The 20,976-nt window shown below is 41.4% G+C and overlaps 1 protein-coding gene across 3 annotated transcripts; it reads left to right on the forward strand.

Moving 5' to 3' along the window:
- The first annotated feature begins 4,520 nt into the window (after window positions 1–4,520).
- Window positions 4,521–17,198, forward strand: LOC117306977 (B-cell receptor-associated protein 31-like). 3 transcript variants are annotated; one of them, XM_033791584.1, is made up of 7 exons: window positions 4,521–4,573; window positions 8,028–8,209; window positions 10,382–10,482; window positions 11,516–11,660; window positions 13,421–13,565; window positions 15,022–15,216; window positions 17,007–17,198. In XM_033791584.1, the coding sequence occupies exons 2-7, from the start codon at window positions 8,118–8,120 to the stop codon at window positions 17,043–17,045; spliced, it is 717 nt and encodes a 238-aa protein (XP_033647475.1). In that variant the 5' UTR covers window positions 4,521–4,573; window positions 8,028–8,117; the 3' UTR covers window positions 17,046–17,198. The 3 variants fall into 3 exon arrangements, with proteins under 3 accessions (XP_033647475.1, XP_033647473.1, XP_033647472.1); XM_033791582.1 differs by lacking the exon at window positions 4,521–4,573 and adding an exon at window positions 5,276–5,473; XM_033791581.1 differs by lacking the exon at window positions 4,521–4,573 and adding an exon at window positions 5,276–5,414.
- The last annotated feature ends 3,778 nt before the right edge of the window (window positions 17,199–20,976 follow it).

Consider the following 20,976-nt stretch of genomic DNA (forward strand, 5'->3'; position numbering starts at 1 on the left):
GACATGTCTGAGCAGATGTTTTATGAGAGGATGAATTCTCTAGCTGTAGTTTTGTTTCAACTCCACTCGCTAGTTGGTATTAAATAATCTCGTCTTTTTGCTGCAAAGGCCCGAGGCAAAAAGAGACACACGACTACAGAATCCCATGCACTATTAGTATTAGTAAAACGGGTACTAGACATTCTTTCGTGTACAAAGTATTCGCATTATTAGACTGGCCCCGCTAAAATCCTACATCGTACGAGCAAGAACGGGGAGTTCAGTGCGTCTGGGGAGGTCTGGCCGCGGGGGATGATGGCCCGCTGGACGGCAGCCGCTCGGCCCCGGGACGTGGGCTGAACTTGCTGCTTAGATAGATTTATAAAAAGTTAATTCAACGTAGGCCCTTTTATTTTTGTTCATTAACTGTTTTTTGTTGTTGGTAACCATGGAGGAAGAGATAGATACAAATGGGGTTCGTAAAATGGTTAATAATTGCTCAGTCGTATAGTTCAAAGGCTGCGACTGGAAATAAGACTAGTGAATTTGGCGGCCATTTATGGGAGTCAAAATCTTGACCCCCATAAATGGCGGAGCGTTTTGTTTCGAGAAAGTTAGCAAAAGCGAAGCATTTCTAAGGCATGTTTGTGTAGATCATTATATTCTACTTTTTTAACATCTTTCCAACCGTAATCATTTTACATCAAACGCTTGTCATAGCCCAAAAACGCCCAATAAAGCGCAACCCGAAGCCAACGTGTCCCTTTAAGGTCTCTCGAAATCAACCATCTAAACGCATACAACTTCGTGTGAGAAGGGTGTTTTTTCTTTCATTATTATCTCGCAAGTTCGATGACCGATTGAGCTCAAATTTTCACAGGTTTGTTATTTTATGCATATGTTGAGATACACCAACTGTGAAGGCTAGTCTTTGACAATTACCAATAGTGTCCAGCACTGCCTTTTAAAGAAGGAAGAACTCTGATTGGCTAATCAAATGGTTCACTGCAGCTAAGATTTACCAGCAAAGAATAACAGAAAAACAAAGATGGAATCAAGGAGACACTGGATTTATGTAAGACGGCACACGGCATTTGGAGAGGGGATCCGGGAAGCGAGATTATTTGTTGGCATATTTCAAAGGGACAGAACCTCATGATGCACTCGATCCTCAATCCATGCAGATCCTAGACCCCACCACTAAGCACACAGCCTTCCCCAGTATACAATTGGCTTACTCCTATGGATAAGTTGTACTGTAAAATAAATTACTTGTTCTTCTACGAACGTCTCCTCCTGAACCGCCTCCAGCCGATTATTGAGGAAAAGTTAATTCCAGAACAGGCTGGCTTCCGTCCTGGAAAGTCATGTACCGGTCAGATCCTCAACATGACCCAACACATCGAAGATGGTTTCGAGACTGGCCATGTCACTGGAGCAGTGCTCGTCGACCTCTCTGCTGCATACGACACTGTGAACCACCGGCGCCTCCTGGACAAAGTTTATCTGATTACAAAAGACCACCAACTCTGCATGATCATCCAGACGATGCTGTCCAACCGCCGATTCTTTGTCACCCTGGGTGGCCAACGCAGCCGATGGCGCACCCAAAGGAACGGCCTCCCTCAAGGAAGCGTCCTCGCGCCAACGCTCTTTAACATCTACACCAACGACCAGCCTATCCACGCTAGAACCATGCAGAAGCTTTGTTTACGCTGATGACCTAGCCATCACAGCACAAGCGAAGCAATTCTCAACAGTGGAAACCACCCTCTCCGATGCACTGAGTGATCTCACCACATACTACCGTGACAACCTCCTCCGCCCGAATCCATCAAAAACGCAGATCACCGCATTCCATCTGCGGAACAGAGATGCGGGAAAACATCTGAATGTCACATGGAACGGCCAGCCACTTCAACACTGCGACAACCCCGTCTACCTGGGCGTGACACTTGACCGTACGCTCACGTATAAATCCCACATCCTGAAGACAAGGGCCAAAGTGTGCTCGAGAAACGCCATCGTCCGGAAACTCACTCACTCCAAGTGGGGAGCAAACCCATCTACCGTCCGAGCAACAGCACTGGCTCTCAGCTACTCTGTTGCCGAGTACGCATGTCCTGTCTGGGAACGCTCCACACATGCTGCAAAGTTGGACCCGGCCCTCAATGATTGTTGCCGTATCATCACCGGCTGCCTGAGACCAACACCAAAAGAGCTCCTGTACACACTGGCTGGCATAGCCCCTCCCAACATACGGAGAGCTGTCACCAGCCAGTCAGAACGCTCAAAGCAGATGGACGATACCCGCCACCCCCTGTTTGGCCATGCTGCAGCAAGGCCCCGACTGAAGTCCAGGAGAAGTTTCTGCTCCTCCACCATGCCCCTCAGAGACGCTGCAGTGACAACCAGAACCCGACTCTGGCGAGATTACCAAAGAGCCACGCAGAGAAACACCTCAGCGATGAACATCCCAGCCGCGGAACGTCTGCCCAGTGGCGCCAACTCCAAATGGACCACATGGAAAAGCCTTAACCGTCTACGCACCCAAGTCGGGAGGTGCCACACCAACATGGTCAAATGGGGATTGCGAACCGACTCAGACACCTGCGAATGTGGGGAGAAGCAGACTATGAGCCATCTCCTGTGTTGTCGACAACTCCATTCACCTGTCACAGCCAATGACCTTTCCGCTGCAAACGACGTTGCCATCCTGTGTGCGTACCACTGGAGGGACACCATATAGAGCAGGAAGGACACGATGAAGAAGAATTACTTGTTCTGACGCAAATTGAATTGTTGCCCATCAAGGTTCCACTGGTGATAAATTCAGATAGTGGCACTCAAATTGTATTGTGCATATTATTATTACAATATTAGAGTACTCCCATCTTAAATGTCAGGATCACCCGCAGGACCATGTTGCACATGGCAATGTCATGTCTTGCAATAATTATAAATTTATTGATGGGCTTAACAGGAATTTTTATGAAAGTATTTTGCCACCTCCCACAAAATTAAAAGCTACATAAAAACACACACACGCACACACACCAGCAGAAACTGAGGTTGAACAGAGAAGCACAAACTAATTATGTGGGCCACAGTACATGTACAAGGTGGGTGCATGCGCGGGTGTCAACAAGTTCGTAGGAAAAATAATCTCGCATCCGGGAAAGCTCCCATACCTTATGCGTGTATGCTCTGACCAGCGTGTGGTACGAACAAAAATTCCAACGGGTCCATGCTCTGAGTATAGCCACACGCTGACAGAAAACAGATGAAAGTCAATTTTTTGTTCAATATGAAACACACTGATTCGAGAGGGACAACGGATTCGATGCTCACTCACTGAACTCAGCATGGACAAAACAATTAATCATACAATACATTGCTAGAAAATACATAACATCTCCATCTTTCAGCAGCAACTCAAGACACACCTGTTCACATTTGCTTTCCCTATCACTTGAGAATTCCCTCTTTTCCATCTTGACCCTTTGAATGGTTTTATACCAGATGTGCGCCTTATAAATGCTGTGTTATTACTATTATTATTAGAAAGGGCGCCAAAACAACGCATCCGGTCAGCGCACGAATCTTATCATTATGTTATACAATGTAATACAACATAGTTCGTCCAATAACTGAACAGTTCAACAGAAGATTTTCTAGAGTTCTGTGCAACAGAAAATATATATCCCATTGTCCAATTTCCGCCGGCAACTCCGCCTTGCTCCGGCGGCACTCACCTTCCGGTGTGAAGTCTCCTTTCACAGTGCCATATTCAAATCTTTAAAGCAATTCCTGTACCCGATCTGTCAGAAACCCTATGGAATTTCGGGCTCACTGTCTTCGAACTTGCACTCAAGAAAAGAGAGGAACAAAAACGAAAGAAAAACACCCGGTGCCCTACTTACTTTGTGTGGAGCGGACAGTATTGCATGACGGACACAATTGCATCTGACACCGCTGGTTGTTACCCTGTCTGTGGTTCCGGTGTCGCATGCAATTATGTCCTCCATGCAATGCCATCCAGAGGACATTATTGCATATGCAATATTGTACGCCGGACGGTTTTGCATATTATATGCAATCGTGTCCGCTCGGACGTTGCTAAGCTACATAATGCAATTGTGTCCGCCCGGATACATTTGTTTATGTATTTGTGTCCGCCCCGTGCAAAACCGTCCTTGCAGTAAATTAAACGCCCTTGGTCGACGAAACACGTTCGCCATTTGTTTTACAAGAAGTGCATGTCATGAATGACACAGGAAATGTTCGGCCGTTGGTGGGAATTCCAATCACAAAATACGTGAATATTCACCCTGCATTACAATCCATGAACGATGGTTCAGTCCATGCATGCTCGCGTACGCAAGTGCATTGTACATTATTGTACATGTCCACCGGACGGTTTTTGCATAGCCCGTGACACAATTGCATATGCAAAAGTGTCCGGAGCGGACAGTATTGCATTGTGGACACAATTGCATCTGACACCGACACTGGCGGCTGACCGGATGCGTTGTTATGACGCCCTTTCTAATGAAGTGTTGAATAAGTGTAGACGGACCTAATGCTGAGTTCAGTGAGTGAGCATCGATATATACTATCGTTCTCGAAGAATATATAAATTAGTGTGATTCATGTTGACTAGAATTTGAGTGGTTCTGTCTGCGTTTGTGGCTACGGAGCAAGGACCCGTCGGTAGTTTCAATTGATGTTATCCCTTGTAAACCCTTGGAGCCTACAGGTGTGCAATGTTTTTAGATCGGCAGAGGTCAAAAACCAAAACCTATTTCTTAGTAAGAAAATTTTTACCAACGATAGTTTAGCGATGAACGTCCACGACAAGTTAATTGATTAACTAACCAATAATTAATAACAATACAAAACAAAATGACCAGTAGCTTATGGTAAAATACTAGTACACTAAAAATATGGACAAATAAAATGGCAATAATTATAAGTAAAAAGCACAAAATTACCAAACCCTTCATAAAAAATATAAAATTAAGAGCAATATTGTGGAATGCAAGATCACACTTTTGGATTTATCATGTACGTACACGATTAAAGTTATCCTGGCACGATAAATCCAAACTTTTATACACAAGATATTTTTCTGTGTCATCTTCGTGATGTGACGTACATGTATGTATGTTTACATTCAAACCGCTCTCTGTTGACAAAAGTACACAGACATTTTTACCATATTGTACTGCATGGATTCTAATTTTCCTGATCACGCGGCTCTCATGAATGAATTAGCGGCTGGAAAATCTTGGCCCAAATACGCGGCTAGCTCCAGTCCAGTGTATTTTTGTATTGTATTTGTAAAGGACACGTAGGCCCTATCACAGATGCAATACAATTTAAGTTCATCTATTGAGTGTTGCATAATATTTGTCACGAACGAGCTGACGAAGGTAACTTTTTCAATTGACTAGTTATTTATACGGTATAGTTTTACTTATGCGAGAACGAGGTAGGCTACATTTGATTTGAATATTTGACTTTTATTAATTAAGTTACAATTTAATTTTAAATTAATTTTTAAAGTTTTACTTTTTTAATTTGTTGTTGGGTGTCCCCTCCCACTTTTCTAGTGTAGCACTAGCAAGCAAGTAAGTAGCTTCCCATCCTAAGTTATAACACCAAACACTGACAAAGTGATTCAGCTATCCTTGGCCACACAAGTGGGGCTAACAAAGTGACAGCTGGGAGTGGCAACTGTCATGACCCATGTCATCAGTCTGTGTATACTAAACCCTAACTAAAGTTAAAACTGTTCCACTTCTTCATTCAACCAATCTTCCCTTCTCAGCCCAGTCTCTACTCCTGATCCTCACTAGCACTGTACTGTGACTGTGGTTCGCATGGTGGTTAGGGAGTTCGGCGAAAAGCGTACAAAACACGGCGATCCTATCTGGAAGCGTGTGGAAACTGGTTGCAAACTTCACATTAGTTTTAATAATAATATTACTAATACATAGTTCCCTTTGTTCAAATTCCACACTGAGTAGACTTTTGAAGAGATAAAAAGATGTCTTCTTCAATGGAAACCCTTAAAATAGGAAAACTAGAAGCTTTATGTATTACTATTAGAAATATACCTCTTAATTTGGCGCGTACGTCACAGCTTTTTTAGTTGTCTGATGTCAAGAAAGCCCATTTGAAGTGAAAGGAGAATTTGAAGCCCCCAGAACGTTGTCAAAACACAATGTAGGTCATCATCTGCAGACGACCCTTATTTGTTCATGGAGCAGATTGATCATCTAAAATTACAAGCTGTTTAAAATTTGAAAGTTTGCGTGAGGGGATTTACAACAAAGGAAGTGAGGTTTATTGCTGAGACAGTGACATTGAACATAAACTCCCAGTATGAATAGACCGATCCATTAAGCTCCGCCCACGACGCACGTGTGAGCAAGAACAAGTGCACCTCTCCCATGCCTTTCTGCACACTCTGTCGTGCGCGCCAAGCATACGAGAACGCATGTCGGACCTTATTTGTCGGACCTTCGTTGCGTTGTGATTGGTCAATACGCAATGGGGCGGAGCTTAATGGATCGGTCTATTGTGGTGGGTCTGAGAAGTCATGTGGTTTAATAACAACTTGATCAGTATGCTCTGATTGTCATCAGGAGAAAGAAGACGATCTGAGCATACTGATCAAAACATTGAGTTGTCCAATTACCTCGGAACCACCAACATAGAGGGAATGTTTGTGCATACATGTACATTGTAGGCCTACATGTAAGATGTTGTCACAAACCTCACTTGAAATTTTGTTTTTCAAGAAATTATTCAACATCTCCTGTGCAGACAGTTCATCAGCGATATTAATTTTTACTTGAAACAATGTCATTAGTTGAGAAATGTTTCTCCTTGGAACCCAGTTACAGTTTACTTAAATAAGTAATAATAACACTAGGTTCTTATATAAGTGTTCAAAGGTTTTGGAGGTACGTCGGCCGGTCGACCTCGTCAGAGCCAATGAACAGCTTTCCCTGGGTAGCTACACCAACAATTTACATACACTACGAACGTTGCACAGGTTACCTTTATTCTGATTCATTACAGCAGGGTGAATATTCATGTATCGGCCTCTGCGATGACGAAACCCCCAGTAAGCTAATCGCGCTATTCAAAGGCGAATGAATAGACTGTGTGCTGGTGACATACCGAGTAAACAGCCAATGGGAGTTGAGACAGTCCTGCACTGTCTATATTACTTGGTATGTCACAAGCACACAGTCTATTCATTTGCCTTTGAATAGCGCGGGTAAGCTTCAGGTGCTTTGTGAATCAGAATAAACGTTTGTCGTGTATGTAAATTGTGGGTGTAGCTGCCTAGGGAGAGCTGTTCATTGGCTCTGACATGGTCGACCGGCCGACGTACCTCCAAAACCTATGAACACTATATAGACAGGATAGACCTTTATCACATCCTAAGTGGCGTATCAAAGCGCTCAGTATTTTGTCCTGCAAGGTAAGTTGAGCTACGTTTTCAAGTTTGAGACCAGCCCATTCCTCTAAAGCACCATGTAATGATTTACAAGGTGCTGTGGCGCAATATGCTGCAAATCAAACCAGGAACACCAGCGGCCGATTTCACGAAACGCTAGGATTAATCCTAACTTGAGTTAGGACGAGCAACCCGTCCTAACTTAGGATGAGTTCAATGTGTCTTACGTATTTGGATACGGAACTGAACCCGTCCTAAGCCCTAAGACGATTCCTAAGTTAGGAAGAGTTTGGTGAAATCGACGGCTGGGCGAACCCCTGCTCTTTTCCGGTAAGTGCACTGGGTTCTTTTCATGTGTTACAAAACGCACGGGACCAACGGCTTTACGTATCATCGGATGGACGAAGCAATGTTTAAGTGTCCAAGTGTCACGACTGGGACTTGAACACACTGTCTGCCGAACAACAGAAACATCAGAGTTTGAATTCGATGCTCTTACCTGCTCGGCCACGACACTTAAGTAGCCGTAATAATATTCACAACATATTATTGTTTTTTTTTTATCTTGCAGAGTAAGTGACTTCACAGCATCCTTGGAACTGACTGTTGGGAGTTGTGTCTATTCCATAGTTCGTTGTTCTGACAAAGCCTGATAAACACCATGACACTACAGTGGACCTTTGTGGCCGGATTCCTCTACGTGGAGACGGGCATTCTGTTCCTTCTTATGTTGTCTTTCATCAAGCCGTACATGTAAGTTGATCATGTCTTCTCTAGTCTTGCCCCCCACCCCCGGAACACTCTGCCTCAAAGTCTAAGACATGTCATTTCTCACTTCCAAAACTCCCTTAAAACACATCTTTTCAGACCGGTCTTTGAACACATCTGAGATTTCTTTTATTGACCTGGACAGCGTCTTTGAATGTTTAAATACAAAGAAAGAGCGCCTTACAAATGCTGTTTTTTTAATTTTTAGTATTATGTAGGGTGCGTTCGTTTAGCTTCCCTGGGTCATCCCCGGTCTGCCCCGGTGCATTTGAATAGCTTTTGACGTCATTCCAGGGGCTCACCCAGGAGTGGGTCATTTGGGGGCTGGCCCCAGGTAAACGACGTCACTACGAGAGCAGTGAGTGATCGTTCGATTAGCTCTTGTCAGGGGCTCACCCGAGTGAGCACTGCGGGGTAGACCCAGGGAAGCTAAACGAACACACCCATTATTGGATCCAGGGAGTATAAATGGGTATCTGCTCGTGTGGAGGTGGATGAAAGCCATTTTGAGATTAGTAGACACAATCATATGACAGTATGTTAGGAAATGGTTAAATTTGTGTGTATACATCCAAACCAAATAATAATAATAATAATAGTGCACTCCTATTCGCCAACGTACCTAAAAAAAAGGCTATTGGGTTTGAAAAAGCCTTTGGAGCTCCATTGGCAACCCGGTCTGTTTACTCCCCAAGGAGTTGAGAAAGATTACAGGATGATATTGACCCAATAACAAGGGCACTAATGTTAAAAGCGCATCGCTGCGTTAAAATATTTGTAAATGCGCTTAGATATACAAACTAGTTATTATTATATAAAGGCAGTGGACACTCTTGGTAATTGTCAAAGACAAGCCTTCACAGTTGGTGTATCTCAATATATGCATAAAATAATAAACCTGTGAAAATTTGAGCTTAATCGATTATCAAACTTGCAAGATAATAATGAAAGAAAAAAACACCCTTGTCACATGAAGTTGTACGCGTTTAGATGGTTGATTTCGAGACCTCAAGTTCTAAATCTGAGGTCTCAAAATCAATTTCGTGGAAATTACTTCTTTCTCGAAAACTAAGGCACTTCAGAGGGAGCCGTTTCTCACAATGTGTTATACTATCAACCTCTCCCCATTACTCGTCACCAAGAAAGGTTTTATGATAATACCGGTAATTATTTTGAGTAATTACCAATAGTGTCCACTGCCTTTAAAACTCTTGAATGACAGACATATCTCAAGAATGGGACCAAAAATGAAATTTCCACTTGTTAGTTTAACGCCTAATATAGTATGCCTGTATACATCTACATTTCTATTGGATTAAAACAATATCAATATAAACCACAAGGGAAACTGACTGGGTAAATTTGTAAATGATTTTTGGGGTTGAACAAAGAATTGACTAGAGTGGGATTCGAACCAACGACCTCCGGATTAACGTGCCGGCGCTCTACCAACTGAGCTATCTAGCCCTATATTGGCGGTGTCCCTATTTTGTCAATATCTTTGTTCGGGGGTGCCAGTCAGAAGCCATACAACCGTTAACTGCCGTGTAGCCAGGGATCACACCCAAATTACGATACAACCTGGGAAGCGGCAGCTAGGGGATCACCTTAAGGGGATGCGACTTTTTGTTTCAGATATCAATATAAACCACAAGGGAAACTGACTGGGTAAATTTGTAAATGATTTTTGGGGTTGAACAAAGAATTGACTAGAGTGGGATTCGAACCAACGACCTCCGGATTAACGTGCCGGCGCTCTACCAACTGAGCTATCAACTGAGCTATCTAGCCCTTAAGTCGCATCCCCTTAAGGTGATCCCCTAGCTGCCGCTTCCCAGGTTGTATCGTAATTTGGGTGTGATCCCTGGCTACACGGCAGTTAACGGTTGTATGGCTTCTGACTGGCACCCCCGAACAAAGATATTGACAAAATAGGGACACCGCCAATATAGGGCTAGATAGCTCAGTTGGTAGAGCGCCGGCACGTTAATCCGGAGGTCGTTGGTTCGAATCCCACTCTAGTCAATTCTTTGTTCAACCCCAAAAAGGATTAAAACAATCAAACAGTTCTAAAAACAAAAGGTATACTTTGCCTTGAATCCAAATCAAGTTCAATGAAACTATTTGATTTGATGTTTTTATTTTTCTATCTTGCAGGTGGCAGAAGATCTTCAACTCCAACTTGTTGAAGTCGATTAATGCGTTTTCCTACATCTACTTCAATGTGTTCATCTGTATCTTAGGCCTTCTGTTTGTTGGTAGGGTTCCATCCTTGTCAGAATAGATCAATCCAATATAGGCACATTTAGTTTGGTGAAAAAGAAGTTTATTTCTAACACAGAATTAACAAAAAAAGCTTAAAATGCTGGAAGTGTTTAAAATCCAAGCACGAAAGAAAAGCGGGCAATGGAGTTGTAGTGGAGGTGTGGGAACCACTGTCAAACATTGGCTGAAAACCAAGGTGTGTTGACAAAGAATCGCATTCAGTACTACATTTATTTCAATGCTGTCATACAAAACAATAATACAATAGCGTACATTTATGTCAAAATTAAAACAAGCAATATAGTATGAGGTATGATTAGGTACACAATACTTCAAAAAAATCAACAAGTAGTAATTTAAAGACAACATTTAGGTGTAAGGTTAAGCAAAATGCTTTTGTGCCCTAACCTATTGACAGACAAACATGATACTAAGGAACACAAACAAAGACAAAGACAAGGGACAACATGGTCAGACGATAGGTGTAGGCCTACAAACAACACAAAGGCGAGTCATCATTCCTTCAATAAATCCAATTATTTGGATAAGATGATATTGATTATTAGCCTAATCTGATTAACATTCAATCAGAATTCAGTGGTTAAGAAATCATGTCAGGATTTCAGGTCGGGGTTGTTTCAGGAATTGTTTACACATTTTGTGAGATCAGGGCTTGATTTCACAAAGCATTCAAATTCATCTTAAGATGAGTTGTCAGTGTCACCATAGTAGTTTGTATTGTGACATCACACTTTACTTAGCAGTTAAGATTAATTTGCAGTTAAGATCAGTCTAAGCTCTTTGTGAAATCGAGCCCAGCTGTTGATTTCACGAAACGCTAGGATTCTTTCTTGAGTTAGGACGAGTAACCCGTCCTAACTTCGGATGGGTTCAATGCGTCCTAAGGTCTATGGATACGGAACTTAACTCGCCTTAAGTCCTTTGATTAATCCGAAGTTAGGAAGTTAGAATTTGGTGAAATCGACGGCAGGTCACATTGAAAGAGGAAATTTTTTTCTTTTCTAGACGCCATCCGAGATGTGAGGAAGTACAATGCAGCATTTGAAGAAATTGACATCTCAATGCCCGGAGCTGAGACGCAGCTCAACATGAAACTATTCCGCTCCCAGAGAAACCTCTACATTGCTGGCTTTGCTCTCTTCCTTTGGATGTGAGTATAAATTAACAGTTATTTGTTTACTTATTTATTGTAGTTGTGTATTATTTTTGGTTTTACCCATATACACCGATGTGTGTTAGCACTGTATACTCAGTACTTTCCCCGAGTCCTGTGAAAAAATATCACAGGCATGTTACGCTGGTGGGATTCGAACCCACGACCCTTGCAATTCTAGAGCAGTGTCTTACCAACTAGACTACCGAGGTTGCCAGGTAGCTAGAGGCAGTTCGAATCCTATGTTTTGGCAGTGGGTACCGCAACGATATAAAAGATGTTAAATTTGCATCAGGGATAAAGAATATAAATTTTTGGTTTTTTTACCCATACACCGATGTGTGTTAGCACTGTATACTCAGTACTTTCCTGAGTTCAGTGACAAAATCACAGGCATATTACTCGTTTGGGATTTGAACCCACTACCTTTGCAATTCTAGACTACAGAGATTGCCCGGTAGCTAGAGGCAGTTCAAATCCTATTTTTTATATTTTTATGCAAGTCGCCAGACACCCAAGGCCTGAAGGCCACTACAAGGTGTGGGCTACAATTATTTTTGTCCAGAGGCCGTTGCCACCTACTCCTAGGGCTGAAACAGGGTTACCCCTTTTACAGACCATACAGATGTAGGCTTGGGTATCATCAGTCTGAAGCCTGGCCGGTAGAGCAGAAAGCACTACTTCCCCAATTTTATGTAGCAAATGTCACGACCGGGATTCGAACCCACACTCTGCTGATCAAACAGCAGAGCTTTAATCTGGTGCGCTTAACCGCTCGGCCATGACACACAGCGGGTACCACAACAATATAATAGATGTTAAATTTGCATGGGGGATCAAGATTATTAACCAAGGACTCTCCTCCGATTAGTGAACGTTATCACTGTACTACCCGTGTGGAGAGGAGACAGGAAGTAAGCTTCAGTTTTAGATGTATGAGGAAAACCTCTGAGAGTTTTTCCATTGCTGAAACCCCAGGACTTAGCCCCCCATAGGCCTTTTCGCAAATACACGGACTCGCGCGTAAAGGTATATTTTAGGTGCATTGTGTTCTAGCTGGTGATCAAATTTGATTCATAGCTATCCCACAATGCACTCATGCAACAGTTTGCGCTTGCGCAATGGTATTTGTGAAAAGGTCTATGGCTGAGTCCCCAGGGCCCACCTTCATAGAGCTGGCAAGCACAACAAGTAGCTAGAATCACAGCACAATGCGTCTTAGTGCCACATGTACATTCTGTGTTTGTTATCCTGCTTCTAGCTGTGCTTAGAGGAAAGGTGCTAAGCATAGTTCTCTGTTTAAAGACAATGGACACAGTTGGTTAGTGTTGGAGACCAGTCTTCTTACTTGGTGTACCTCAACATTATGCATAAAATAACAAACCTGTGAAAATTTGAGCTCAATTGGTCGTCAAAGTGTGGAGATAATAATGGAAGAAAAAACACCCTTGTCATAGAAAGTGGTGTGCTTTCGATGCTTGATTTCAGGACCTCAAATTCAAATATTTTAGTAGAAAATTACTTCTTTTTTGAAAACCGTACCCTTCAGAAGAAGAATAGCTCACAATGTTTTATACTGTCAACAGCTCTCCATTGCTTGTTACCAAGTAAGTTTTTATGCCAAAAATTATTTTGAGTAATTAGGGTTGCAATAGGGTTGCTTTTTGGGCAGAAATATTCTCTTGATTATTTGTACAAAGTTTCCAGTTGTTATTGTTTTTCCCCTGAATCTCTCTTCTCTTTTCTCTCTTCTCTAGTGTGCTTCAGAGAGTCTGCACCCTGATCTCAACCGAGGCCAGACTCCAGGCTTCCAACGAGGCATCCATCAAGCAGGCACAAGGAGCTTCAGATCATGCTCAGAAACTCATGCAAGAGCTGAAAGACTTGAAGGAAAAGAAAGAGGTGAGAGTGGGGCGAGGGGGGGGGGGGTGGCCTGTGATATAACCAGGGCCCAATTTCATAGAGCTGCTAATAAGCATAAACATTTTCTAAGGATGAAATATCTTCCTTGATAAAAACAGGATGACCAAAAAAATTGCTATTTGTTGCATATTGCTTGTTACTGGTATCTCAAGCTGTTGTTTCCTTATCCTGAAAATCAGGTGGAAATTCGGTTGGTAATCCTGTTTTTATCGAGGATGAAATTTCATGCTAAGCAAATTTTTGTGCTCCGGAGCTCTATGAAATTGGGCCCAGGGTTTGTGAAACATAGCCCTTATTTTTTTCTACACTTCTGGATTTCATTCTGCTCCGACGACGTAGGGAGTCTGTCAACCCCTAGAGTCAGGATTGAGTGCAGGGCTGGTAGCTCAACATTCTTACTGGACTAGAAATTTTTGTAAAATACGAGATTCAATTTGAGAACAGAATTCCAGAGTCCTGATACAACTTAACATGCATTTAACTGTTTTTGTCTGAACGATTAAACGTTAAGACATGTGAGAGAAAATTTACCTTATCTGTCTTTCGGGGTGTTAAAGGCAGTGGACACTATTGGTAATTACTCAAAAATACTTATTCGCATAAAACCTTTCTTGGTAACAAGTAATGGGGAGAGGTTGATAGTATAAAACGTTGTGAGAAATCGCTCCCTCTGAAGTAACGTAGTTTTCGAGAAGGAAGTAGTTTTCCAAGAATTTGATTTTGAGACATCAGATTTAGAGTTTGAGGTCTTGAAATCACGCATCTGAAAGCACACAACTTTGCCAACCAATTGAGCTCAAGTTTTCACAGGTTTGTTATTTTGTGCATATGTTGAGATACACCAAGAGAGAAGACTGGTCTTTGACAATTACCAAAAGGGTCCAGTGTCTTTAAATACTTCATTACTCAACAGAATTGAAAGGTATTTTCCAGAATCAAAGTGATATTTGAACATAAATTGTTTCTGTTCTAAGATATTATGAGTAATGAAGTACACTTATTACCCGAAAAGACAGAGATTAATCTTCCCTATCTCGGTGCTGTTGTACAACTAAATATAATTTGTTTTCTCACTTTAATGCTGGTCTTGTACAACTATTTCTGGTTGAGATATAATGTTGAGTTACCAGCCCTGCATCCTTCTGAGTTTCCCCCAAATGCATGCCCTGCTTTTTAGGCTAGGGACCCAGCTATAGAATCCTATAAAATACCCCGCTTTATGGCAACTCAAACATCCAATTGTTTAGTCTTGGATAAGAATAACAGCCCATGACCAGTGATCAGTATTTTTTTATTGCTTTAAGTCAATACTATTAAAGGGTACTATTGCCTTGGATCGTCGAGTAATGGCTTGACATTTTGATAGGTTGTCAAAACTGTAAACAGGGATGCAATAGTATATTTGTTTATTTGGATCTTTCATTCGGGTTCGTAGGGTGATGGTTCATCAGTGGATGCCGCCAGCCCAGAGAAAGAGGCCATTGAGGAGTTGAAGAAAGTCAAGGAGGAACTGGCAAGCAGCAAGGAAGCTCTAAACAAGGCCAAAGCTGACTTGACATCCATCAAGAAGCAAGCTGAGGGAGTCAACTTGGAGTATGACCGCCTCCTTAAGGAACACGCCCAATTGCAGGTGGGTGTAGAGTTGATCAGATTGGATCCGATATAGTAAGGTTTGCAGTAGCACCATGTAATGATAATCTCTAAATGAGTTTGGGTGGTGCTAAAAAGAACCGTCGGTTTAAACTTGACGTTTTCATCAGTATGCTCCGATCGTCTTCTGGAGAAAGCTGGACTCTGATACTGCATGCTGCTTTAGTACTGATGATGCGGATTAGCTCGGTGAATCCATTTAATGATGCTATGTCAGATTTTTTACCGATTTGACCCAAACATTTTGATTTAAAATTCAATAGGTATTTTTATGGGGGGTCGAGAAAGTTACAAGCTTTCATTTGAGCCGTTGCTCGACAAAGTCCACCAATTATTAGTAGCAGTGAAATAAAGTGCTTAAAATAAGTTTTTGTCAGGATCCCGACAATAATAATATCACCTGACCAATTCTTATGTGTTTTATAAGAAAAGTTTTAAATTTTTGTCATGGTTCCCGACCATTAAAAGTAAAAGTTAGAGCGGATGATACTCTTTGAAATACGATTCACTCAAAAAAATCTGTTTTTTAATGTTTGGGGCCAAAAATTTGACATAGCAACTTTAAGGAATTTAAATAGCCCTAATTCACAAAGACCACGTCCGGCCACTTCAAGGTGAGTGCTACACTTGACTGATTTGGGCTGTCAACCCAAATCAAATGTCACCAGGGGCACGGTGCAACCTACTCCTGGGGCTGAAACAGGGTTATCCCCTTCACAGTCCATAAGGCTGAGGCATGGTTCATGTATGTTTTTATGCTATTTCAATAACTGTATTTTAAAGAATTACTGAATAACGAATTGATTTGAATTGTTCAAATTAACAGTTAAGCTTTGGTTCCCCTCAACTCTGCATTGAATGTATCCATGTTGAGCGCTAAGTGAAATATTCATTATGCAAACATGCCTTGAAATTTGCATGCTCTGCAAAATCATCTTCATGTAATAGCGCCCTCTTCTGGCTAAATTTCTTCGGTCAAAGTATGATGTCACTGCAATGGCAATATTGACAACTGATCTTTAGATGAATCTGAGTACTATGTAAAATCCAGGCCATGGTTTCATGTCCAGGAAGTTATATAATACATTGGTTTGAGGATGAACCGATAAGCCGAGGAAACTCGTTTGTCAACTTTCAATACCGAGGGGAGCTTTTAAAATCAACTGTTCACTCAAAATAAACCATGTGGTATTTGTTTTACTATACCGGCCCCATACATATTCAGTTACACGTGATGTTGAATGGACCAGTGAGCATTCGACACTTGGTCATGAATTTGTGTGAGATCAGGCATTGAATTTCATCTTTGAAAGGGCAAGGCCATTTTTATTTTTCAACGGGCACTTCCATTACAAATCTTTTATAGTCTAATGGGAAAATTTTGAAGGGGCACCAAGGCCAAGACAAGGGCAATGACGGCCATGACTTCTGTGTTATTCCAGGCCTGAAATATAGACCAATGCAATGAAACAAAATTGGTAGCGCCCTCTTGTGAAAAAAATCAACAACTGCTGACTTTTTGTGCATAATCTAGGCACTGGAGACACTGCAGCAAATGGCTCGCGGTGCTCAACACTTGCGCGCCCGGTGCGCGCCTAGATCGGTGTATAGGAATAATAAATACGAAAGAGGGAAGTTAACTTGTAAACTGTCAGATGTAACTAGTGAAAGGATGTTATGACTTCGGACTTCCTGTCATCTATGGAAAAGCAATTTCCCTTTTATCTGTCCACATTTTAAGTAATTTTTTTATTTTATTATTTATTGCAGAGAACAGTAGAGGAAGAGAACAACAAAAAGGACTCCTAAAGAGAACCTGAACTTATGGCGTCACATATTGTAGATGTGACATGGTATTTCGGCTAGTAGCCTTATCATCTTGTTCATTGTTTCATAGAGCTGCTTCAGCAGAGAGTGTTGCTTAACAGTTTTGTATGCTTAGCAGAAATGAGCAGGGCCCAATATCATAAAGCCTGTAAGCACAAAAAATTGCTTAGCATGAGATTTCTTCCATGATGAAAACAGGATTACTAACCAAATGTCCAACTGATTTTCAGGATAAGCAAGGTGCAGCTAAATACCAGTAACAAGCAATATGCAACAAATTCAAATTTGGTTGGTAATCTTATTTTATCAAGAAAGAAATTTCATGCTAAGCAAATTTGTGTGCCTACAGGCTTTATGAAATTTGGCACAGGATGCCAGTCCACTCGCAGATTGTGACATGGCATTTCGGCTGGTAACCTTAGGCTTTATGAAATTTGGCACATGATGCCAGTCCACTCGCAGATTGTGGCATGGCATTTAGGCTGGTAACCTTTGGCTTTATGAAATTTGGCACAGGATGCCAGTCCACTCGCAGATTGTGACATGGCATTTCGGCTGGTAACCTTAGGCTTTATGAAATTTGGCACAGGATGCCAGTCCACTCGCAGATTGTGACATGGCATTTCGGCTGGTAACCTTAGGCTTTATGAAATTTGGCACCAGGATGCCAGTCCACTCGCAGATTTTGACATGGCATTTCGGCTGGTAACCTTATTCTTGTGCATTGTAATTAATTATTTTGCAAATTTCACACCATTATTTTCTAATTACATGTAATACTAATAATTATTTAGGGGATGTTCCAGTATTGATGCAAACCAGTGCATCATTGAAAGGTATGCCTCATGTGTAACGGAGGGTTAGGGTTAAAAAGTGATATCTTTTAAAATATTTTGGGGTTGAACAAAGAAAGGTTTCAACTGCTGGATTAACGTGCCAATGGTCTACCAACTGAGCTATCTTACCATATGTTGGCGGTCTCTATCTTGGTTGTTTTTTTGGGGGGATGCCAATCAGAAGTCATTTAACTTGTTATAGCCAGGGATCATACCAAGTTTATGATAAAACCTGGGAAGCGGAAGCCAGGGGACCACCTTACAGGGGTGCGACTTTTTATTCCACATATCACTCAATAAACTACCATGGAAACTAACTGTGTACATTTTAAAGAAATCTTGTTTTTATAATTTGATAGTTAAAGGCTGTTGTTTATTAATTGATGTTACTAGCATCGTTGAGGATTTGAGTATGTGTGCTCATTAGTAATGTTACAGAGCTGCAAACATTTGCATCTTGAAATCTGGGAGATTTTTCGTCGGGAAGCTATGTTTAATTACATACAACATAATAGGAAAACAAGTTTTTGTAATCTTGGAGATTTTGAAATTTGTTCGAAAGAATGTGGAAAGATTGGTTTATTTTCAAAAAACTTTTTGCAGAATTAGGGAGAGTTGGCAGTTCTCATATTTTACCACCAAGGTGAAGGTATTGCAGAATAATACTTTAATTATTTTTTTTTCTTCAAATATAATTTGAAAAAAACCCATAGACATTTGTGTGTATGTAATATAATTTAAACCAAGGTGAATTAATCAATTAAACCGATAAGTGATCAGCATTGATGTCTGAGTCCAGAAGAATTCACCTCGACCCAATTTCAAGACTCTGATCACCGCCGAATTCTGAACTTACCGCCGAATTCTGCGCTGACGGTCACCATTCTCCACCTACTGTGCAAGCGAAGAATGCCTAGTAACACAGGCACAAGCAAAAATTCCCCGCCTCCGTAAGCGTTGATTCTTTGCTTATACGGTAAGCAGAAACATGAATTGGGCCCTGCTCTTTGGGTGGGATTCGAACCCAGAACTTATGACCTTGTAAAGCGTGCTTGATGGTAATCGGACAGTTTGAATCATTTTTGAACCAGGAAGGGAAATCGCAAAAATTTAATGAGGTAAATTTTCGGCTACATTTGTATTATATAATGCTTACAGCTTAAAGTTGACCTTGTTTGGTAGCCGTTTCATTGATTTAATCTTACATAAATGTAGATTTAATGTAGATATTATATTTAAAAAAAACTAACGTTAGAAAAATAAATTTCAAAAGGTGGTAGTTTATTTTTAAAAGATATGTTGGCAAAAGTCCAAGGATGTTATCTCAATGCAGGAAGACTAATACAAAGTTGAAATACACCAACTGAGAAACATTTCTGACTAATGTTTCTCAGGTTCAAATTTGAAAGATAAAAATGTATATATTTTTCGAAGTGAAATGATTATCAAAATGCTTTCTGCTATCGGACGCTGCTGTACTCCTATTCTAACCGAGTAGGTGTTTATTGCCATTATTATTAAGAGTGGTAACCTCCTCTTTGAAGTTCTGTGATGTAACTTTGGCAATAAACGCTCTATTATTTTCAAGATGAATATCCTCCCTCGTTAACTATTATATTTATTTGCACTCTAGACTAGAGCTCACAGTCCTTGTTGTTTGTAGAATTTAATTAATTTTCGAACAACTCGTGTGTTTTCAGTGCCTTCTTAAGCAGATGTATGTAAAGGGGCCTTGGCATGGTATTGGTATACACATATTGACTGGCAACGAGGTAACTAGTATACGTCTATTCCCACGAGGGACTTTGACTGACCAGAAGAGCGACCTATTTCCCCGAGGCCGAAGGCCGAGGGAAATAGGCCCCTCTTCTGGTCACTCACAGGCCTGAGGGGGAATAGACGTACACTAGTTACCGAATTATGCCAGTCAATATGTGTTTTATAACAGCTCGGTCTTAAAATGTCAAATAAGAACAGAAAAAGGAATTTTGTAGTTTGTTCCTGGTTCAAGTCAAGAGAGGGCGCTGTTATCGCGGGCACTATTTGCAAAGACTATTTGCCCGCGATCACTAGCCTATATTAGTTCATCCTACGTGACCGTGTTTCAGCCAACCAGAATACAGAACAAGCAAGAGGTGTGAATATAATCAGCATTATTGCACTGAAATTTACAATAAATATCAACTATAAACATTTTGTTGGGTTCTATTTTTTAAGATGAAGTGTCTTCTGAGGTAAATTATAAAATGAGTTGCCCTTGAAGATGACCACTCTCTCATCCCACGCCTCTACTGTCTCCACATGGTCTGCCATTTTGGGAGCCATTTTGGGAACTTTTATAGTATTATAGACTATGTGACATCACATGTTTACAAAAGAGCTACAAAGCCCATGGGGCTGATTTCACAAAGAGCCAAGATGGATGATAACTGTAAATCAATCAAAGTTGCTAAGTAAAGTGTGATGTCACAATACAAATCACTATGGTACTACTGACAATTTGTCTCGCGATGTACTTGTGAAATCGTCCCCTGGTCTTCCTGCATGCATGATATTTACATTATTATTTTTATGATGCGACAGGGAGTGTTTACACCATGAACATTTTCCTGTTAACAACGGCACATTTTGCTTAGTCATATATTTCCCAGATTGGTGGTCATCTCAGGTCAGGGTAACTAAAACTTGTGTCTTTAAATCGACCCACTAAAAGCAGATGTATTCCCCAAAAGTGCTACTTATGTACTGAAAATGAACTTTGATTTTTGGGGTTGAACAAAGAATTGACTAGAGTGGGATTCAAACCAACGACCTCCGGATTAACGTGCCGGCGCTCTACCTACTGAGCTATCTAGCCCTATATAATGAAAATGAACTTTATACAATTAACTGTAAAGCGCATTGATGTGCCATTGGGGGGGGGGGGGGGTGGGCTAATATTCGCATTTGCTGACCTCAATTCAGTGGGGAGGAGGGGGGGGTCAAGAGGGGGAATTGTTCTGAGCAGGGGAATCGGGCCTAGCCCCGCCCCTCCCCTCCCCCTCCCCCTCCCCTCTGACACCGTTAGTTGTGCCACT

This window comes from Asterias rubens, chromosome 2, assembly GCF_902459465.1.
Source record: "Asterias rubens chromosome 2, eAstRub1.3, whole genome shotgun sequence".
Taxonomy (NCBI): domain Eukaryota; kingdom Metazoa; phylum Echinodermata; class Asteroidea; order Forcipulatida; family Asteriidae; genus Asterias; species Asterias rubens.